The 16,384-nt window shown below is 40.9% G+C and overlaps 1 protein-coding gene across 5 annotated transcripts in view; it reads left to right on the plus strand.

Annotated features, from left to right (window-relative positions):
- Positions 1 to 2,753: 2,753 nt before the first annotated feature.
- LOC117582010 (CUGBP Elav-like family member 1-A) overlaps positions 2,754 to 16,384 on the plus strand; it is a 57,473-nt gene continuing 43,842 nt past the window's right edge. Inside the window, exons 1-4 of one of the 5 annotated variants that reach the window (XM_034269525.1) lie at positions 2,780 to 3,122; positions 7,117 to 8,269; positions 11,859 to 12,082; positions 13,904 to 13,986. In XM_034269525.1, the coding sequence (XP_034125416.1) occupies positions 7,467 to 8,269; positions 11,859 to 12,082; positions 13,904 to 13,986 (1,110 nt within the window). In that variant the 5' untranslated portion in view covers positions 2,780 to 3,122; positions 7,117 to 7,466. Of the gene's footprint in view, positions 3,123 to 7,116; positions 8,270 to 11,858; positions 12,083 to 13,903; positions 13,987 to 16,384 lie in introns of those variants that run through there. The other 4 variants (XM_034269522.1, XM_034269523.1, XM_034269527.1 and 1 more) reach the window with 4 other exon arrangements.

The following is a 16,384-nucleotide window of genomic DNA, read 5'->3' on the forward strand; positions in this document are numbered from 1 at the left end:
TTCATTTGAAGCTCTTCTAGAGAGTTCTTGCCTCATGCCTGGTGAGTCATAAATTATTAAATAACATTTTCTGCTTAACCAACAGAATCTACCCCAGGGAAAAATCAGACCAAACAGACCCAGACCCAGCCGAATCGTGACTATAACAGCTGAACAAAACCAATTAAACATTGATCCGCAGACAAAGAGAGAGAGAGAGAGATATGGAGAATGGGCGGAAAAAAACCAATCGAAGGCAACAAAAAGGGTTACAGAAAGAGCCATGAATGAGGATACACACACAGGGCACACATTGTATCCTTGCTAACCATTGGTAGCTAAAATTTGTGTATGGCGGCCGTTTACTTGATTTAGCAACTGTACCTGTGAGCTGACTGTGTTTGAGGCTGCACGACTGCCGTGTCGCAATTGGAAGGAAGTGCGGAGTAATTATGCCATATAAGATTTAACAGATTAGATATATCGGTCAACAGTTAGCTGCAGACGCTACCGATAAGGAGATTGGTATCAGAATGTCGAGGGGTTTGTCGCGGACAGAGTTGAAAGTGGGAAAAGTGCGTTGGGAGTGCGCTGGGAGTGCTCTGCGAGGGCTTATTTATGTCGCGACCGCAGTGTGAATATCATTTTAGGACAACAGTACAGTACAACAGTTGTGATGGTCTTGGATCCAGCTTTAGGTATATTTTTATCAGTGCTATCAAACTGTCTGCATATGCTAATCAAACTGAGTTGAAGTGGCAGCTGTAAACGTGCCTCTATTTTGTTTTAGATAGAGGAACACTGATTATGGCAGGAAAAACGAATTGTGAGTGCGACATATGGCACGGCAAACACATCAGGCTGGCTGTTGTAGCGAACTCCCGTATTAGAAACTTTTGCTAATCTATTGAATGAAAATGAATATATGATAAAAGCGGCAACTTCAGCTACAAGTTAGTTGCAGCATTTACCTACAGCGACAATTTAGTTAAAGCTTTTACCGTGTGCACATTTGATCTGCTGTTAAAACTATTTAAATATAAAATCACAGTTTTTTTATTTATAAAAAAGAATTTGGTTACCCCCAATTGCCAATTCTAAGTATGGGGAAGTGATAATCTACTAATCGAGGCCTGCAACTTAATTTTTGTTGTTTCGTGCAAAGTACATTTACAAAATTTAAATTTTTCGCTAATTTTAATAGATGAGAAATATATAAAAAACTTAAAAATGTTCCTAAAATTGGTAATTATTCTAGGACAAATGTAAAAAACTATCAATAATTCTAAGAAACATGTAATACAAACTGCTGTACATCTAACATACATTTTAATATCATTTATACATACACATATCGGATTGCTGCATCTCTTTCTATATCCTTTCCTATAATTTATATATCCCATAACTACTTTGATTAACTCTAATAAGCAAGTAAATGCATCCCAAATTGCATCTCCCCAGCCCCTTCAAACCACACGCAAGCAATCACAGTCTTTGATACCACATGCTCAATAATGTGGGTTATATGTGCATACAGATGTATGAACATATTGACATACATAATCATGTAATGTAAAAATATAAAACAGAAAAATTATAATTCCAGGAAATGGAATAGGTAATTGAATATTCGATTTTTCCGTTCGATTCCGCTTAATGCATGTGGTTCCCCCACCCCAACATACACCATATAATTATCTCCTTAGAAGCAAGTGAAAAAGGGACAAAGCGAATGCTTGAGTGACGGAAAGAAAGAGAGATGTAGAGAGCGCGTTGTAGGCTCTTGGACATACTCGTATGTAGTCAAAAGAGTGACACACTTTTACCAATAAATAGTCGCTTATTATAATTTGATGGCACAATGACAAACAAACCAGAAGGCCAGGCCAGGCCTTTCTTTTCTTTTTACATATACACATATCGATAGTATATAGTCCAGTATATAGTACTGTGTGTATCTGTTCTGCTCTGGTCTGTTATGGTCACTGCTGGCTGAGAGGTTGAACGGCTGTAGCTCTGCTGTAGCGGCTGCTCCGGTCACACGACCTCCCCAACGTCACCCACTTGAAACTCATCGATACTTTGGCTACGTGGCATGCTCATTGGGTCTGGCTCTGGCTCTAGCTCTGGGTCTCTCCATTTTGCCCCCTGGTATTTGTGTAATGGCGCACACATACATAGGTGCAGGATATAGGATATATATGCAGTGCGGCCACTCGCACGGGGTTTAGTTTATATTTATGAGCATTATAGTGCGGATATATCGAGCGCGAAGTTGGACAGAAAACAGACAATGGCCATTGCCCATTGAATTTTGTTTTATTTAATAGTGCCTGCGGCTCGGTTCAACTCCGCTGTTTCGTCATGTGTTTTGATAAGAAGTTTTGGGTGATGCACTCTTCACCTACTCCTCCCCTGCATTGCCTCGATAAGATTTTCAATTAAAGTGCCTCGATCCAACCTGTACAGCTTTACAGATAGTAAAGCCAAACAGTGACATTCTCGTATTATTGTGACTCGACGGTAGCGTGAAGAAAAACTCTCCGTCAAGAGAAAATATTTGTGCAGAGAAAAATCAAAAAGTAAGCAGAGAAAAAGCGAAAAAAGTAAGCAGGAAAAACGAGTGACAGGGAGAGAGCAGGGAGCGACAGGGAATTTTTGTTACCTGACGGCGGCAATCAGTGAGCAATTATGCGATAAGCGGTGGAAACCCTTATCTGCAGCAGATAACAGTGAGCAAGAGACAGAGACAGCGATAGAGAGAGGTGCTGCTGGTGCTGTTGTGAGAAATTATGAAATCAGAATACAACATTTTTGGGTCTCTGCACGGGTTAGTTGCCCTCCATTGGCGTCTACGTGCGGTTGTCTCTCCTTTTATCGTCATCGTTTCTTTATTAAACGCAGTCGCGAGTGCAGGACATGTGAATGATTTTTTATGATTGATTTACCTGTTAAATACATACATTTGCATGTACATATGTGTACATACATAATATACTGATAAAAGTTCTTGATAACAGCTCGAGATAATTGGAAATATTGTGACCATTTGTGGTGTGAAAAGTCAAAAGTTAACAAAAATGTACTGAAAATTAAAAGGTCATCTAGTGGATAGTTTCAGTATTAGTGGGAATATTAGTGTGAGTATTTACATGCATAAAAAAAAAATGAAAGAAGAAACTGTTATACACTTTGTAATACAGACCACGGTTACGAATGAATTGAAATGATATTTTCATTCTGCAGGTGGAACTTTTACCCGATTTAATCTGTTATTAATAACAGAAACTAATAAACTTAAAAACTCTTATAATGTATGTTATTTAGGCCATGGATAGTCCCGATATGAAACATTTTCCCTTAAAAGTGTTTCAATTTTGCAAACTGCTATAAAAACTTTGTTGAAACTGTTCTAATTTGTGTTACAAAAAGATTGATAAGCTACTGATGTTTTCAAATATTTCGTATTTGAAGTCTTCTACGCTCTTATCTGTAATAAAAGTTGTATACGTCTGTTATAAAACAATTATAGGTCAAATTTCGATTCGATTATCCAAAGCTTTCTAAAACTGTTATAATTTATTTTATACAACGTGAAGTTAGCTTTAAATATACTTTATATTCACTTGCAGTGTAACTGTGTGTTATCTGTGCCCATGTTACCAGAAGATTTCTTCTTCTGGTTAGTCATTCTCTGACTACAATATGGATATAGGTATAGAAACCTGTTTATCCCATCACAACTGCAGATAGTTTCTCTTTGCACTTGGATACCATCTTAAATACATATTCCATACTTACATATATACAGATATGGAATATCTACAGACATATATATGTATTTATATATGTAACAACGACGCATGGAAAAGTAAACCACAATAAAGCAAGCAGGCAAAAACGTATAAAAACGACACAGAGATAAGATAAGGAAAAAGTCGCTCAACAAGTGAATGGGAATAGGAATGGGATTGGGGGAGTGGGAGTGGAAGTGGAAGTGTCACCCCAAGTGGGTATGTGACTTCGCACATATGGCTCGTATGTAGCCAGTGTAGGGTAGCATCTGTAGTCAGTTGTTTCGTCGTTGGTACAATGCACCCAATGGACAAGTGACATCTTTACGAAATTTCAAGGGAGGGAGCTCGCTGTCATCTGTCAGTTGTAGAAGAGAGACAGAGACAAACAGACCCACACAGACGTACACTGACAAGACTGAGAAACAGTCACAGCAATTGGGGTCAGATCAGAGAGAGTGTCCTATAACACACGAAACGGTACGGTAACGGGACCAAGAGCAAGTATCACTTGCCTACATTTGCATACAATGGACAAAGTTTGATTATCTCTCAGCCTGGGCCAGGGTTGGGCCTGCTGGGGGTTGGGGTTGGGCATTTGAGGGTATGCAGCTGGTGCAAAATATTGTCACTAAAGTTAATTAAAAAACAGCCAGGGGCACATACACACATACACACATACACACATACACACATACACGATAGAGAGAGGATAGGATTCTGGTGTAATAAAAATGCCAAAGAGTGGCTAGGGGTTGGGGGCTTGTGGCCTGCCCGACTTTAGGGGTAGCTGCGTGGGCAAACAAAAGCAAATAAATAGAAAAAGAGATACTCAATAATCAATAGATAAATAAAATTACAAGGTGACAGCAACAGACATGTGGAGGATGGCACAGCTGGCTGGCTGCGACACAAAACCCCGCTGGAGGGTTGTGGGCTGGCTGCTGCTTTACCAACGCTAGTAAGGGGGGAGGTTGGCGGATGCTTTACCATCGTCAGATGGGTGGGTGTTTGGACCATCCCTAGCTGCGTGGCGGTGTTGTGGCTGTGTGTCGAGACTGGTTAAGCTGCAGGAGCCAAATAAGCAGCCAGGCAGCAGCCAGGCGGCGGTCGGAGAGCAGCGCCAACGTCGATAACTGCTCATAATGCAGCAGCAAAGGGGGAAAGGATCAAATTTGTTATTGAACTGAACAATACCCTTTCCTGGGTTGATAATAACGAGTAAATGCAATACCTAAAAGAGAGTTTCTAATGAGGTTTTCATTGCCAAAATCTATACCCTGCCATAGCCCTTGCCCTTGCCTTTGATCCTCCACCCAAATTCCGCTCCAACCCTAGCCTCAACAACTCTTCTCCCAATTTTTCGCTACCCTCACTCTAACGACATTGGCGTCGCTGTTGTTGCCGTCGACATCGTTTGATGGCGTTGGGATAAGCGCGTGGCAAGTGGCAAAGGAGGAGCACCAGGCAGCGTTGGCAAGCTGAAGCATGCCGCTGGCAAACCGTTGGCTGCTGCCTTCATAACACGCTTGTTTCAGCTAGCCCCGTGGCACCCACCCCGACTTCTGGCTTGACTAGGGGGTTGGGGGTGTTGAGGTGGATGCAACAAGCGTTTCATGGCACGACAACGATGCGGATGATGGGGACAACGACAGTTGCCAGTGTCCGGCCAAGAGGTGCGGACGGAGCCAAAAGAAATAAAAAACACAAACAAGAAACACAAATAAAAAAGCAAAAGCAAAAATAAATAAGTGAAAAATAGAAGCGCGAGCAAAAATATGCAAGCGTTGAAATGTATTAAAAAATAATAGAAAAACGCGCGAATTTCGTGGCGACTTTCTGGAAAATTTGGGGGGAGCAGAGCAGAGGAGAGCGAAAAGTGTGTGTGCTAAGGCAACACTTTAAGATTAAGGTGGAAAAAAAGTCAAAGAAGAGTCGGAAGTGGAGTGCTAAGATAGAAAATAGGAAATAATTTGGAAATAAAATGAAAAATTTATGAAAATTAAGTTTAAAACGAGATCAAGAAAGTATAAGCTGTGAAACAATTAAGGAAAAGAACTGGAACTTAAGTGAAAATGAAGTTTGAGACGATTTTAATGAAGTTTAAGATGTGAAACAAGGGAGAGTACATTATGCTATAGCAAAGGCAATTCCAATCCAAAGTTTAATTAATTCCTAAAGAAACAATTAAGTTATCGATAAATACATTTACAATACAAATACAAATACATAAAATATTTTCATTTCAATATCAACATAATTAATGGTAAAAATATCTAAATATAATTAAAAATTTCAACATTTCTGTGATGCTCTTCCTGGGGTTACTCGTAAAGTCAAAAGTAGTCCCAAATATTGTCAAACTTTAACTCCAAGGCCGCACTTTAACATCTACAGATGACTGCCATTTTCGTTTTTGAGTTTGGACTGGTATACATAGCACAATAAGGCTAATGGCTAATCGCTTTGCTTCCAAGTTTCTTGCTCTGTTACCCCTGTCCATTCACATCCCACAACTGACCCTCGGAATATCCAAACTGTATCTGTGACTATGTGTCTGTGTGCAAGCGCGTTAATTAAGGCGCCCATGCCTGTGGTCAGTCAAGTGCGACAACAAATAATTTGATTTCAATTTAACTAATTAGCTAGAGCCTTCAACATTATGCGGCAGAACAGCAGCAGCACTCAGTCCAGCTTTGTGTGTGAGCACTTGAAATGCTTATCTGCTTAGCGGTAGATACAGATACAGATACAGACATAGATATAGATATATAGTCATATATGGCAGTGTGTGTGTGTGTGTTGTATCAAAGCCCACGCAGAGGCACTTCAATGCAGACAGTCAGAGAGTCGAGTGGGGTGGAGTGACGGCCAAGTACTGCGGTCAGTCTGCCTGTCAGTCAGTCAGCCAGTCTATCAGTCCGGCAGTTGCATTGAAATGCGCTTAGCTATGCAGTTACACCAGAATGCAGTTGGATCAACCAGAGTGTTGGGACTTTGGTTATAGGCTGAAGCGCTGGCAGCCATTTTGACTGTGGTCTCTCTAGTGGATGCTTAAACTACTAATAATAAATATTTGCAGGGCACTTGGTAGGATGCACCTTTTCGGGGCACAAGCGAATTTAAAGCAATGAAAATTTAAAAGAATTTTGAGGATATATTTGAAGTTTTTAGTGGTCCAACAATGCATATTCTCTGTGGTTAAATCAATGAAGTTTGAGCTGAAATCAATACATTTTGAAATAAAATTATGATATAAATAATTTATAAATATTCTTACTACTATTTTCTCCACGTTCTTTAATAATCAAACATCTTTTCGTTCCTCTTTATTTTAAAGGCAATTGCCATTGGAGCGCTCAACTGTTAAACGGAGTGTCAAAAACGAATCCTGTGCAGCTAATTGTGAGCGTAAAAACTGTGATAAGCAAAGCGAGAGCGCGTAAAAGTAAAATAATAAAGGAGTAAAACAGGCAGCGAGGAGACCCTCCCAGTGCGCAATAATATACAATTTTAATAAAACTAAAACCCGAAGCAAATTAAAAAGCGAGCGAGCGCCAAATGCGACACTAAAAGTAATTAGCGAGCAAGCAGACCCAGGGAAACACAAACAAACAGAGGGACAAGTACAGCGACAGAGACAACCGACCCCTCCTGCTCGGTAATAAAACCCGAGCTAAACTGTTATAAATGATGTTGCAATCCTTGAATCTGCATGCGGATACACTGAGCAGCATACCAGCAGGCACAGTGGCAACAGCAGCAGAGGCAGTGGCAACAGAAACAACTAACGAGGCAGCAGCAACACCAGCAACAACAATGCTGACAACGACACCTGTTGCACTTATTGCTAATGGCAACAATAGCAGCAACAGCAACGGCAACAGCAACAATATCCTTTATAACAATAACAATTTAAATAACAATAACAATTGCAACGTACAGCAGCAGCAACAGACACAACAGCAACAGTTGCAGCAGCAACAATCCCAGCAGCAACAACTACAACTACATCCACAGCCAGTCAAGTATTTAGAGAATCTAACGAGCTCTGGACCTACTTCAGGTGCCATTGCAGCGACAACCACTTTTACAGGTGCTGCAAAAAGTTTTCATCCATATTTGCGGCACAACAGCAACACCAACAGCAGCAACAGCCTCCTGCCAGCATTATCTACTACAGCAACAGCAGCTACAACAAAAATGTCGACTGCATTGTTGGAAACACTTTTACACAACCAAATAAATTCCAGCACAACAGCAGCAACGCTGCAGAACGTTCCAGCAGCAGCACAAGCAGCGCAAGCAGTCCCTGCAGCAACAATACCAACAGCAGCAGCAGCCGCAACAACCGCAACAACAGCAGAAGCAGCAGCAGCGACTGCAGCAGCAACGTCATCGCAGCTGAATTCCGGCATTAATTCCAGAAGTTCATTAGTCGACCATAGCCTGACCGTGGCTGCCGCTGCCCCAGCCATCTCTGCAGCAAATCGGTGAGTGTTGCAAGCCTCCACCCACAAGCAGAGTTGCCTCCATATACTCAATTTTTGTGCAACTGTTACCCGGCATTCAAATGATTTATCGGACTTTGTTTTAGTTGGGTTCTACAAGTCATTAGTAATTTTTGGTTTAAGTACAGTTTCAAGCCCAACTTCCACCCATAAACTGCTTAATTTCTAAACGCACTTTGAAGCCCTCCCTTATCCCATAACCTGCTTAATTTTCCTGAGCATTGAATTCCATTTTCCACGCATCGTTAAAGCTGGAAGTCTAATAAATATTCCGCAGTTGCCTTGTAGGACCCGTCCATCATCGAAATCTTTTCAAAAATCTCCATCCCCATAACATTTACAAGCATTTTCCGTCGTTCAACTTCAGCGCTTATCATTTTTGCATATTACCTGGCAGCCGTTATGGAACATTTCAATTTCCTATAGCCGCCATCTACAGCTCTCCCCTCAGAGACATCTTTTAGCTATCACATTTCGAATGGTTATTCCTCGGACGTGCGCCACATTTTCTATTTGTGTGGCGCTTCCTCTGCCCGGAAATTATAAAAATTCGACTGAAAATCGTTGGGCGGACGAGCGCCGTCCCACTTGCTTGGTGACTGATTTAATTAAAATAAGTGATAATGGCACCAGGGGAGGGAGGAATATGAAGGGTAGTTCGGGCAGCAGCCATCGACTGACTAATGATAATTGGCATTGCATTAAGGTTATTAATTGGCAGAAGCCATCAAGGTGACAATTTTCACATAGCCAAAGTCATCAAAGATAATAGCGAATGATAATTGACAGGACATTGTAATTATAATACTAATAGCATCTTCGTAATGATGATAACGAACAGGCAGGGGGAGGGTTAGGGTCTGGGTCTGGGTCTGGGTCTGTGTCCACTTGTTTCCAGTGGTAGTAATACCGCAGGCTTGGGTCTGGTCTGAGCCGTCAACTATGAGCCCTAGGAAAGCGCATCCTCCTGCTCTCCCACTTGACTATTAAATAATAAAGCAAGAATTTTTAAATTTATGTTGGGTCATTTTTATGCTTCGCTGGGTTCAGTCCTCCAATCCTCCAGTTCTCCACTTCTTGTATTTATTTTTTGTTGCTGTTGCCTGTCTCTATCTTTGAGCTGTTTGCTTTTGTTGTGACAGCCGCGGCATAACAAACTGCCATCATAAATTAAGTGCTGCCACGTCATCTGACTGACTGACTGGCCTATCCTGACTGTGTCGCCATTTCACAGTGGTACGTTAAGCAGTGCGTGTTGGGGTAGAAAAATTGAGAAATTTTCAGAGTAATCACATTGGAAGGGACTGTGGAAGAACTTCATTGAAGCAGCGTATGGAAGAAGCTCATCGAAGCGGGCTGAGGATGTATTACAAACGTGGTTGCAGCGTATCTGTGAAAGCAGTCCCTGAAAGCAGTTCCTATAAGCAGCATATAGGAGCACCCCATGGAAGGCACTCCACAAAGAAATTTGCAGCTCCAGCTCACATTTTTTATCAAACTTGCAGCCACTGTGCCATGACAGCGTGCTTTCCTCACTCAAGTTGTTGAATGCGCATTGAGCTGGCGATACCCAACATAGTCATCGTCATCATCATCATCACCTGTGTGCCCTGCCGTTCCCTGTCATGCTCCGCCCAGTCAAACACCTGCTGTCCTACCACCCAAATCCCAACAGAGAGCGTGGAAAATTCTTCTGCCGCTCCTGCGCCCCTCTGCCCCTCTGCCAGGCTTCAGCTGCCACCGCAGGCGATTTTCTCATTAAGCCTGGTCGCATTTAAATGAAACTGAATTATTAATGCACAAGCGCAGCCCCGAGAGACACCCAAGGAGATGTACTGTGAGGCTCTGAGAGCAGCTCTGAGAGGCTGAATCCTGGCAAGTTGAGTTGGCTCGGGGTATCTCGTTCTTTCCCCCGATGGATTGGCGGCAGGGCAGAAATAATTGCCTTACAGACTCCAGGGGCAACACACCTGTCGCTGCTACTTTATTGCAGGGAGTTTCTACAGCTCCTCGTTACTTCTTTCCCCACTGCTACCCCTGCCACTCTGCTTCTCTTCTGTTGTTATTTTATTTGGCAACACGCACGCAATTGGCTGAGAAAATGCGTAAATGTTTCCCGTTTTTGAGATTTATGCCAGCAGGCACAGAACGATGGATTACCCCCCAATATTGCCTGCTCCTTTGCATATTCCTCGTGGAGCTCGAGCCTAGCGGCAGGCAGGCCTGAATTTATCACCTTGCCATAGACAATTTGGCGCTTTCTCGTTCTCGGCTCTAACAGATTAATTTCGATTTGTCATTTGATGGCTCGCGGCGGCAGCAGCATTAGCTCTTCGCTTTTACTAAGTGTGGGAGGGTTGTCATCCCTGCCATGCCACGCCAGGGGGTTGTAATTCTGGCAGTTCATAGCCACCAGAACGGAGGAGTACGGGGCCATAAGAATTACTTACGCAGGAAATTGAAAAATGAAGAAATTTAAAAGTAAATTGGTAGTAATTTCCTAAATGCCATTATTTCAGATGACTCTACATCAGATAGCTCTTAATAATATAGCTAATCCCACCAGCCCAGCATATCAATTGTCGGCCAAAAAGTATGCAATGGAAATATTAATACGTAGGAATTTGCATAGCAATAAAACAATGCCACTTGGCGGCATGCCCTTCGCCAAAAGGCAAAGTCAAAGTCATTTAAGTGCTTAAATTTATTGGGTCAGCTGCTAGACAGGAACGGAACTCCCATTTCTACTGCTTGAAAATAACAGCTGCAGCGTAAATCTCTTCCCAACTGCTTGTCAGCAGCAGCAGCATCAAGAAAACTCCCTTCCACTCTGCTTGACATCAGCGACAGCAGAGCTCCCTTTTTGCCGAGTAACTTGACAAGCAACCAAAAGTCAATTTGGTACACCATCAAGAACACCCAATAAACTCGCAGTAAACCCCCTCATTGACCCATTAGAAACAACAACAATAATGACATTTCGCTGGTACAACTTTTTCTGGGCAGTTTGTACACAAAAACCCAACCCGAAAGTGACCTCAAAGTAGAGCGTTCGATGTGTTCGTTTGCCAGTCAGTCATTCAGGCATAGGACAAGCGTACCCCAGCAGGTCCATTACCAGGACATTCCTAGCAGTTCCCCCCAGTTAGAGTCTGGTCAACCACAAAACAAAAGTAAATACGTTTACAACTTTTTAGATTAGATTAGTTTGCTAATAACAATTAGTATTTGTATTTTATGCAGTTAGGCAACGTTTGGTAGAGAGAGAGACAGAGCAGAGTGGCAAGCGTGGAACTGCTTGACAGCAGAGGGAAAGCAGAGAGGAGACTTTTTGTTGTCTGTTTTTTATCGTAATTAGCAAATGAAGTTAAGACCAGTTACAGACCCAGATAAAAGAGAAAATTGGAACAGTTTGTTGCCCATAAAAGTTCAATGAGAAAGAGATTCGTAATGAATTAATTTTGTGAAAAAACTTTATAAATGTAAATGGAAATGACTCTACTTTAAATTGTTCTCTGATTAATACTATAATTGGTTCCTTAACTAATTCTATGTTTATCCTCTCTTCCAGCCTGTCCAGTCCCATGGAGGATGATCTGAAGCCCGATCTGGATGTCATGGACACAAACGGCAACGAAATGTTAAAGGATCAGCCGGATGCTGATAATATTAAAATGTTTGTGGGCCAAATACCCAAGACATGGGATGAGACGAGACTCCGTCAAATGTTCGAGCAGTTTGGACCTGTGCACACATTGAATGTGCTTAGGGATAAGGTCACATCGATTAGCAGAGGTGAGTCGAGAGGCATACAAATGTGCAAATTATTTCCGGGTATCCAATGAAATTTTACAATGTTCATCAATTTTTTTGGGTGGTTCCCCTTTGTCAGGGTGTTAAAAACATCAAGTAATATGATTATGCTGATGGCGAGAGCCCAGCAAACATTAAAAGTTGTGAGGGTCCAGGTGCTACTCCTACCTCTGGGCTCTGTTGTGGGTCTCATGGCTAAAGTTTCCCCACGTGGGAATTGGCCATAATTGTGCGTGTATAAGCGGCAAAAACTTGCACACATACACACACACACACACACACACACACACAGGGGATGCAGCATATGTGTATTTGTGTGTGTGTTTGTGTCCTGGTTGTTGCTCTGGTTAATTTTTCGGGACAGGCTGGGCTGTATCAGAATAATATGCGCATTTGCTTGCAAACTTTTGCCCGAAAAAGCGAAAAGGTAAATTCCATTATGCATATTTATGGTCTAGAGGAGCAAGTGAGATGATCGGGGGACAGATGTAAATGAGTTAAGGTGTTCGTGGTGGAAGGGAGGATTATAATTGAATCTAACTTATGGAGAAGTGGATAAATGGATACGAATAAATTGATATGAAGGATGACCGAAAAGCAATACTTGAAGATATTTTTGTTGCACAAACGGAACAAAATAAGTTGGAAATATGGTTTATAGATAACTTTTTTATGCGTAGATAAAAGATAAGAGTAATCGAAATAATCAAAGGCAGCCGGATGCACTGCCTGCTTGGAATAAAGTTCAAATATTGAACAACTTGTTCAAAATATTGGCTCGTATTTCCTAAAAGATAGCAATCCACATTTATATACAGACAGTTAAATAGATAGAAATATATTGAAATAGAAGAAATCAAAGTGTCCAAGATGGAATGCAATAGATAGATAGCTACATAGATAGAGAAAATGGTGTATAAAATTAGAACAAAAGCAGTCAGTCAGTGCAGTGAATTGCTAAGAAACTTTTTTTTAAATATTTGTATTAAATTTTGTTGCTTATATTCCGATAAGAAATTAAAGAGACATATGAAGGGTTTACTTGGTGCCCAGATAAAGCAGTCAATAAGGGGAAGAGGAAGGGAAGTGTATACATAAACAATTCAGGCAGAGAAGAGATGGCACAAACCAAGTTCATGTCTTTAGAAAAAGCAAGTATAGAAAATATAGAAACATTTTTGAAAACAACAATTTTGGTTTTATAGAACTAAGAACTGAGCAGGCGCTATTAGCTTCAACAGAATTGTAGCCTTATGAAGCAGTGTATTCTTTTAAGAAAGTTTCTTTGTGCATTTATAGGTGGAATATAATACCACACAAATATTATTCTTACCGCTTGGGTATTAAGCTATAACCTAAGCTATATGTACATATATAGTACTCCCTGTACACCATATAATTTCTGTCCATTTCTCTTTGAACCGCCCCACGCCCAACGACCTGCTGTATTGCTTGCGTGAATGTCCAGTAAACTGCATGACAAGAATTGTACCATACAATCTTGTACCTATATCTAAATATATATATCTATATATTAGAAGAACAACTTAGCTCAGCTGCATGCTAAAACGCCACCAAAAAAGTGCTAAAATAAAAAACTAAATAAAATGTTTGTGTAATTGTCCCACATTAATAATATTTAGTTTTCATAAAAAAGTTCCAGTACATATGTATGCATAGCCAGTACAAACTATTATTAATCGTTTTTTTGTATCCATAACTATCGTTCTTGTGTACTTGTCTATCGATTCGTTTGATTTGTATTTCGATATGTATTTCGATTGTTTCATTTTCGTTTTGCAGGGTGCTGTTTTGTCACCTATTATACCCGAAAGGCGGCACTGCGCGCCCAGGATGCATTGCACAACATCAAGACCTTGGATGGGGTAAGTACAATCACACCACCCCACCCTAAGCAACCACTCAGTATATCCACCCCCTATCATCTATATAGCTTTGAGTTCTTTGCCCGTTCTTTTTCCTTGTTCTCTCTGTGAATGTATTTCCATAAGTTTCTTAATATATGTGTATGTGGGAGTGTATCTATGTGCGTATGTGTGTGTGTTTCTTGTAGCTGCTGCCCCCGTATATGTATATATAAATTCTATTTACTGTTTGTGTGTGCGCCGCCCGCCCCTTGTGAATAATATAAGCTTGAGAAAGTCAACTGCTTGCGTCCCGATTTGTTCGATCGATCGATCGATGACACACTTTCCATGCATGGTTTTGGGGGGGTACAAAGGGTACTGGCTCCTATTGGGCACTATTGCTATATGGCAAACACAAAATGTAATCATCAGTCAATTAGTGAATTCAATTATTGAGGACAATCTCATTGTTAACGTATTAAATGAAGCGTTCCACGCACAAGTAAACATACAACAAGATGGACAGCTGGGGAGAAGCAGGGAGCTGCAGCTAAGGCACCGATACTGGTACCCCATAGAGCTCATGTGCCGCTGCACAGTAGGTTGAAAGTTGTGCAAAATTAAGGGTATTTGGTGCTGGGGTAGAGTATATTAATGCTGAATGCTTTGGTACAAAAATACAAAAAAAGGTTGATATAAAAAATATATAAAAAAAGTCGTGAATTAAATGCAAAAAAAAATAGACGAAAGCAGAAATAAATTGCTTAAAAATATATGAAAATAAGACAGCAGATATATCGTTTCGGGAATGGGAGAATGTAAGGGTCTATTCTATTAAACACAACTAAAATTGTGCCAGACGTGTACCCAACAAAAATGTTTAAGCTACATAATGAATACATATTTAAAACTTACCCTTTGAGGTTATCTTGTGTGATTCCCGGGTAGTCACCTTTTCAACTGAACTGAAAAAGTAATACAAAATTTCAAAATTAAAGTAATGAAGATTTTTTTGAGTGGGTTGTAAATATCTATACAAATGTATCACTCTATCAGGGGAGCCTGCAAATATTTGTTTAAAATTGTGCAATTTATTTTTTGGATGTTTTTTGTTGTAGATTTAATTACAATTTAATCAACATAAAATTGAAGCAAGTAAAATAAAATGTTACCTAATGTGTTAATTTTAAAATTGATCTTTTCCAATCCAAAAATTTCAAATAGTTTATTTTATACCAAAATAAAACTGTTGGTTTCAAATTTGCTTGAGCTCGTACACACTGTGGCTGACTGGCTCTCCATCATTTACATATTCAAATTGTTAATGGAAAATCCATATAGGAACGTTCTCGTCCTGCACTAAAACAAAGCCGCCCAAATACACATGAAACTTGGATAGGGGAATGGGGTCAGGCGGAGGAGTAGGTATAGGTGGGAGGCGGAGTGGCAGTGGCTAGAAGTGTGTGTGCGGACAAGGCAGTAACAGGAACCCGAGCTGGACCTGTGCCTGAGCCAAATGGCGCCACGTGTGTAATTGTCAAAATAATGACCACATGCCCCCAGCAACACCCCAACACACACACACATACATGTGTGTGGTTATGGGTGTGTGTGTGTAAGGTGGATCTTTGTTTGTATAAGTAAGTGGCTGGCTGTCCAGCTATGTAGGATTTTGTGTATATGTGTGTGGGGGCATGTCTGATCCTTTAATGCATTTGGCAGGCGGCCCTCAACAGAAAGGACATCGTTGTTGATGTCGTACATCAACGTCCACCTACACGTCCTGCCCGGCCGAAGCTACTTAATTTACCTGAAATAATCGATAGGTAAACAGACGTTAAAATGTCGACATTTTCACACACAAAGAGAGCAAGGGAGAGTGAGGGAGAGAGAGTGAGTGACAGGGAGAGAGTGGGAAGCTCAGCTACAATAAATATTTAGTGTTGAAGTGAACTGCTGCACTCCTCTCTTCATCGCTCTCTTTCTCCTAGTGCTAAGTGGCCTATGGATCCTTTTTTCTTCTTCGCTTTTTTTGGGGCACGTGTGAACGGCTACACTTGCAGAAAGGAAATAAGAAAACAAGGGAGAGACACATCAGACAAGCGCCAGCAAAGACAGCGCAAGTGAGAGTGAGTGAGACCTTAATAGCAGTGACCACTTTTTTGTGTGGCACGGCCTGAAAGTATGCCCTGAATTATTGATGCCACAAAATGAAGTCAAAATGAAAGCGGCATATTTAATTTTTATTTCTAATTTCATTTCTTTCAAATTTCTTGGCCCAGGCAATTATCGCAGTGTCCAAACTAAACCCAAATATTGTCAAAGCTAATTGACAAATGGCAAAAAAAAAGAACACCTGAGAAATCAACTTATAGACGCGATGTCATTAGTGGGGCAAAGGGTAAGGCTCAGGACG

Source organism: Drosophila guanche, unplaced genomic scaffold, assembly GCF_900245975.1.
Source record: "Drosophila guanche unplaced genomic scaffold, DGUA_6, whole genome shotgun sequence".
Taxonomy (NCBI): Eukaryota; Metazoa; Arthropoda; class Insecta; order Diptera; family Drosophilidae; genus Drosophila; species Drosophila guanche.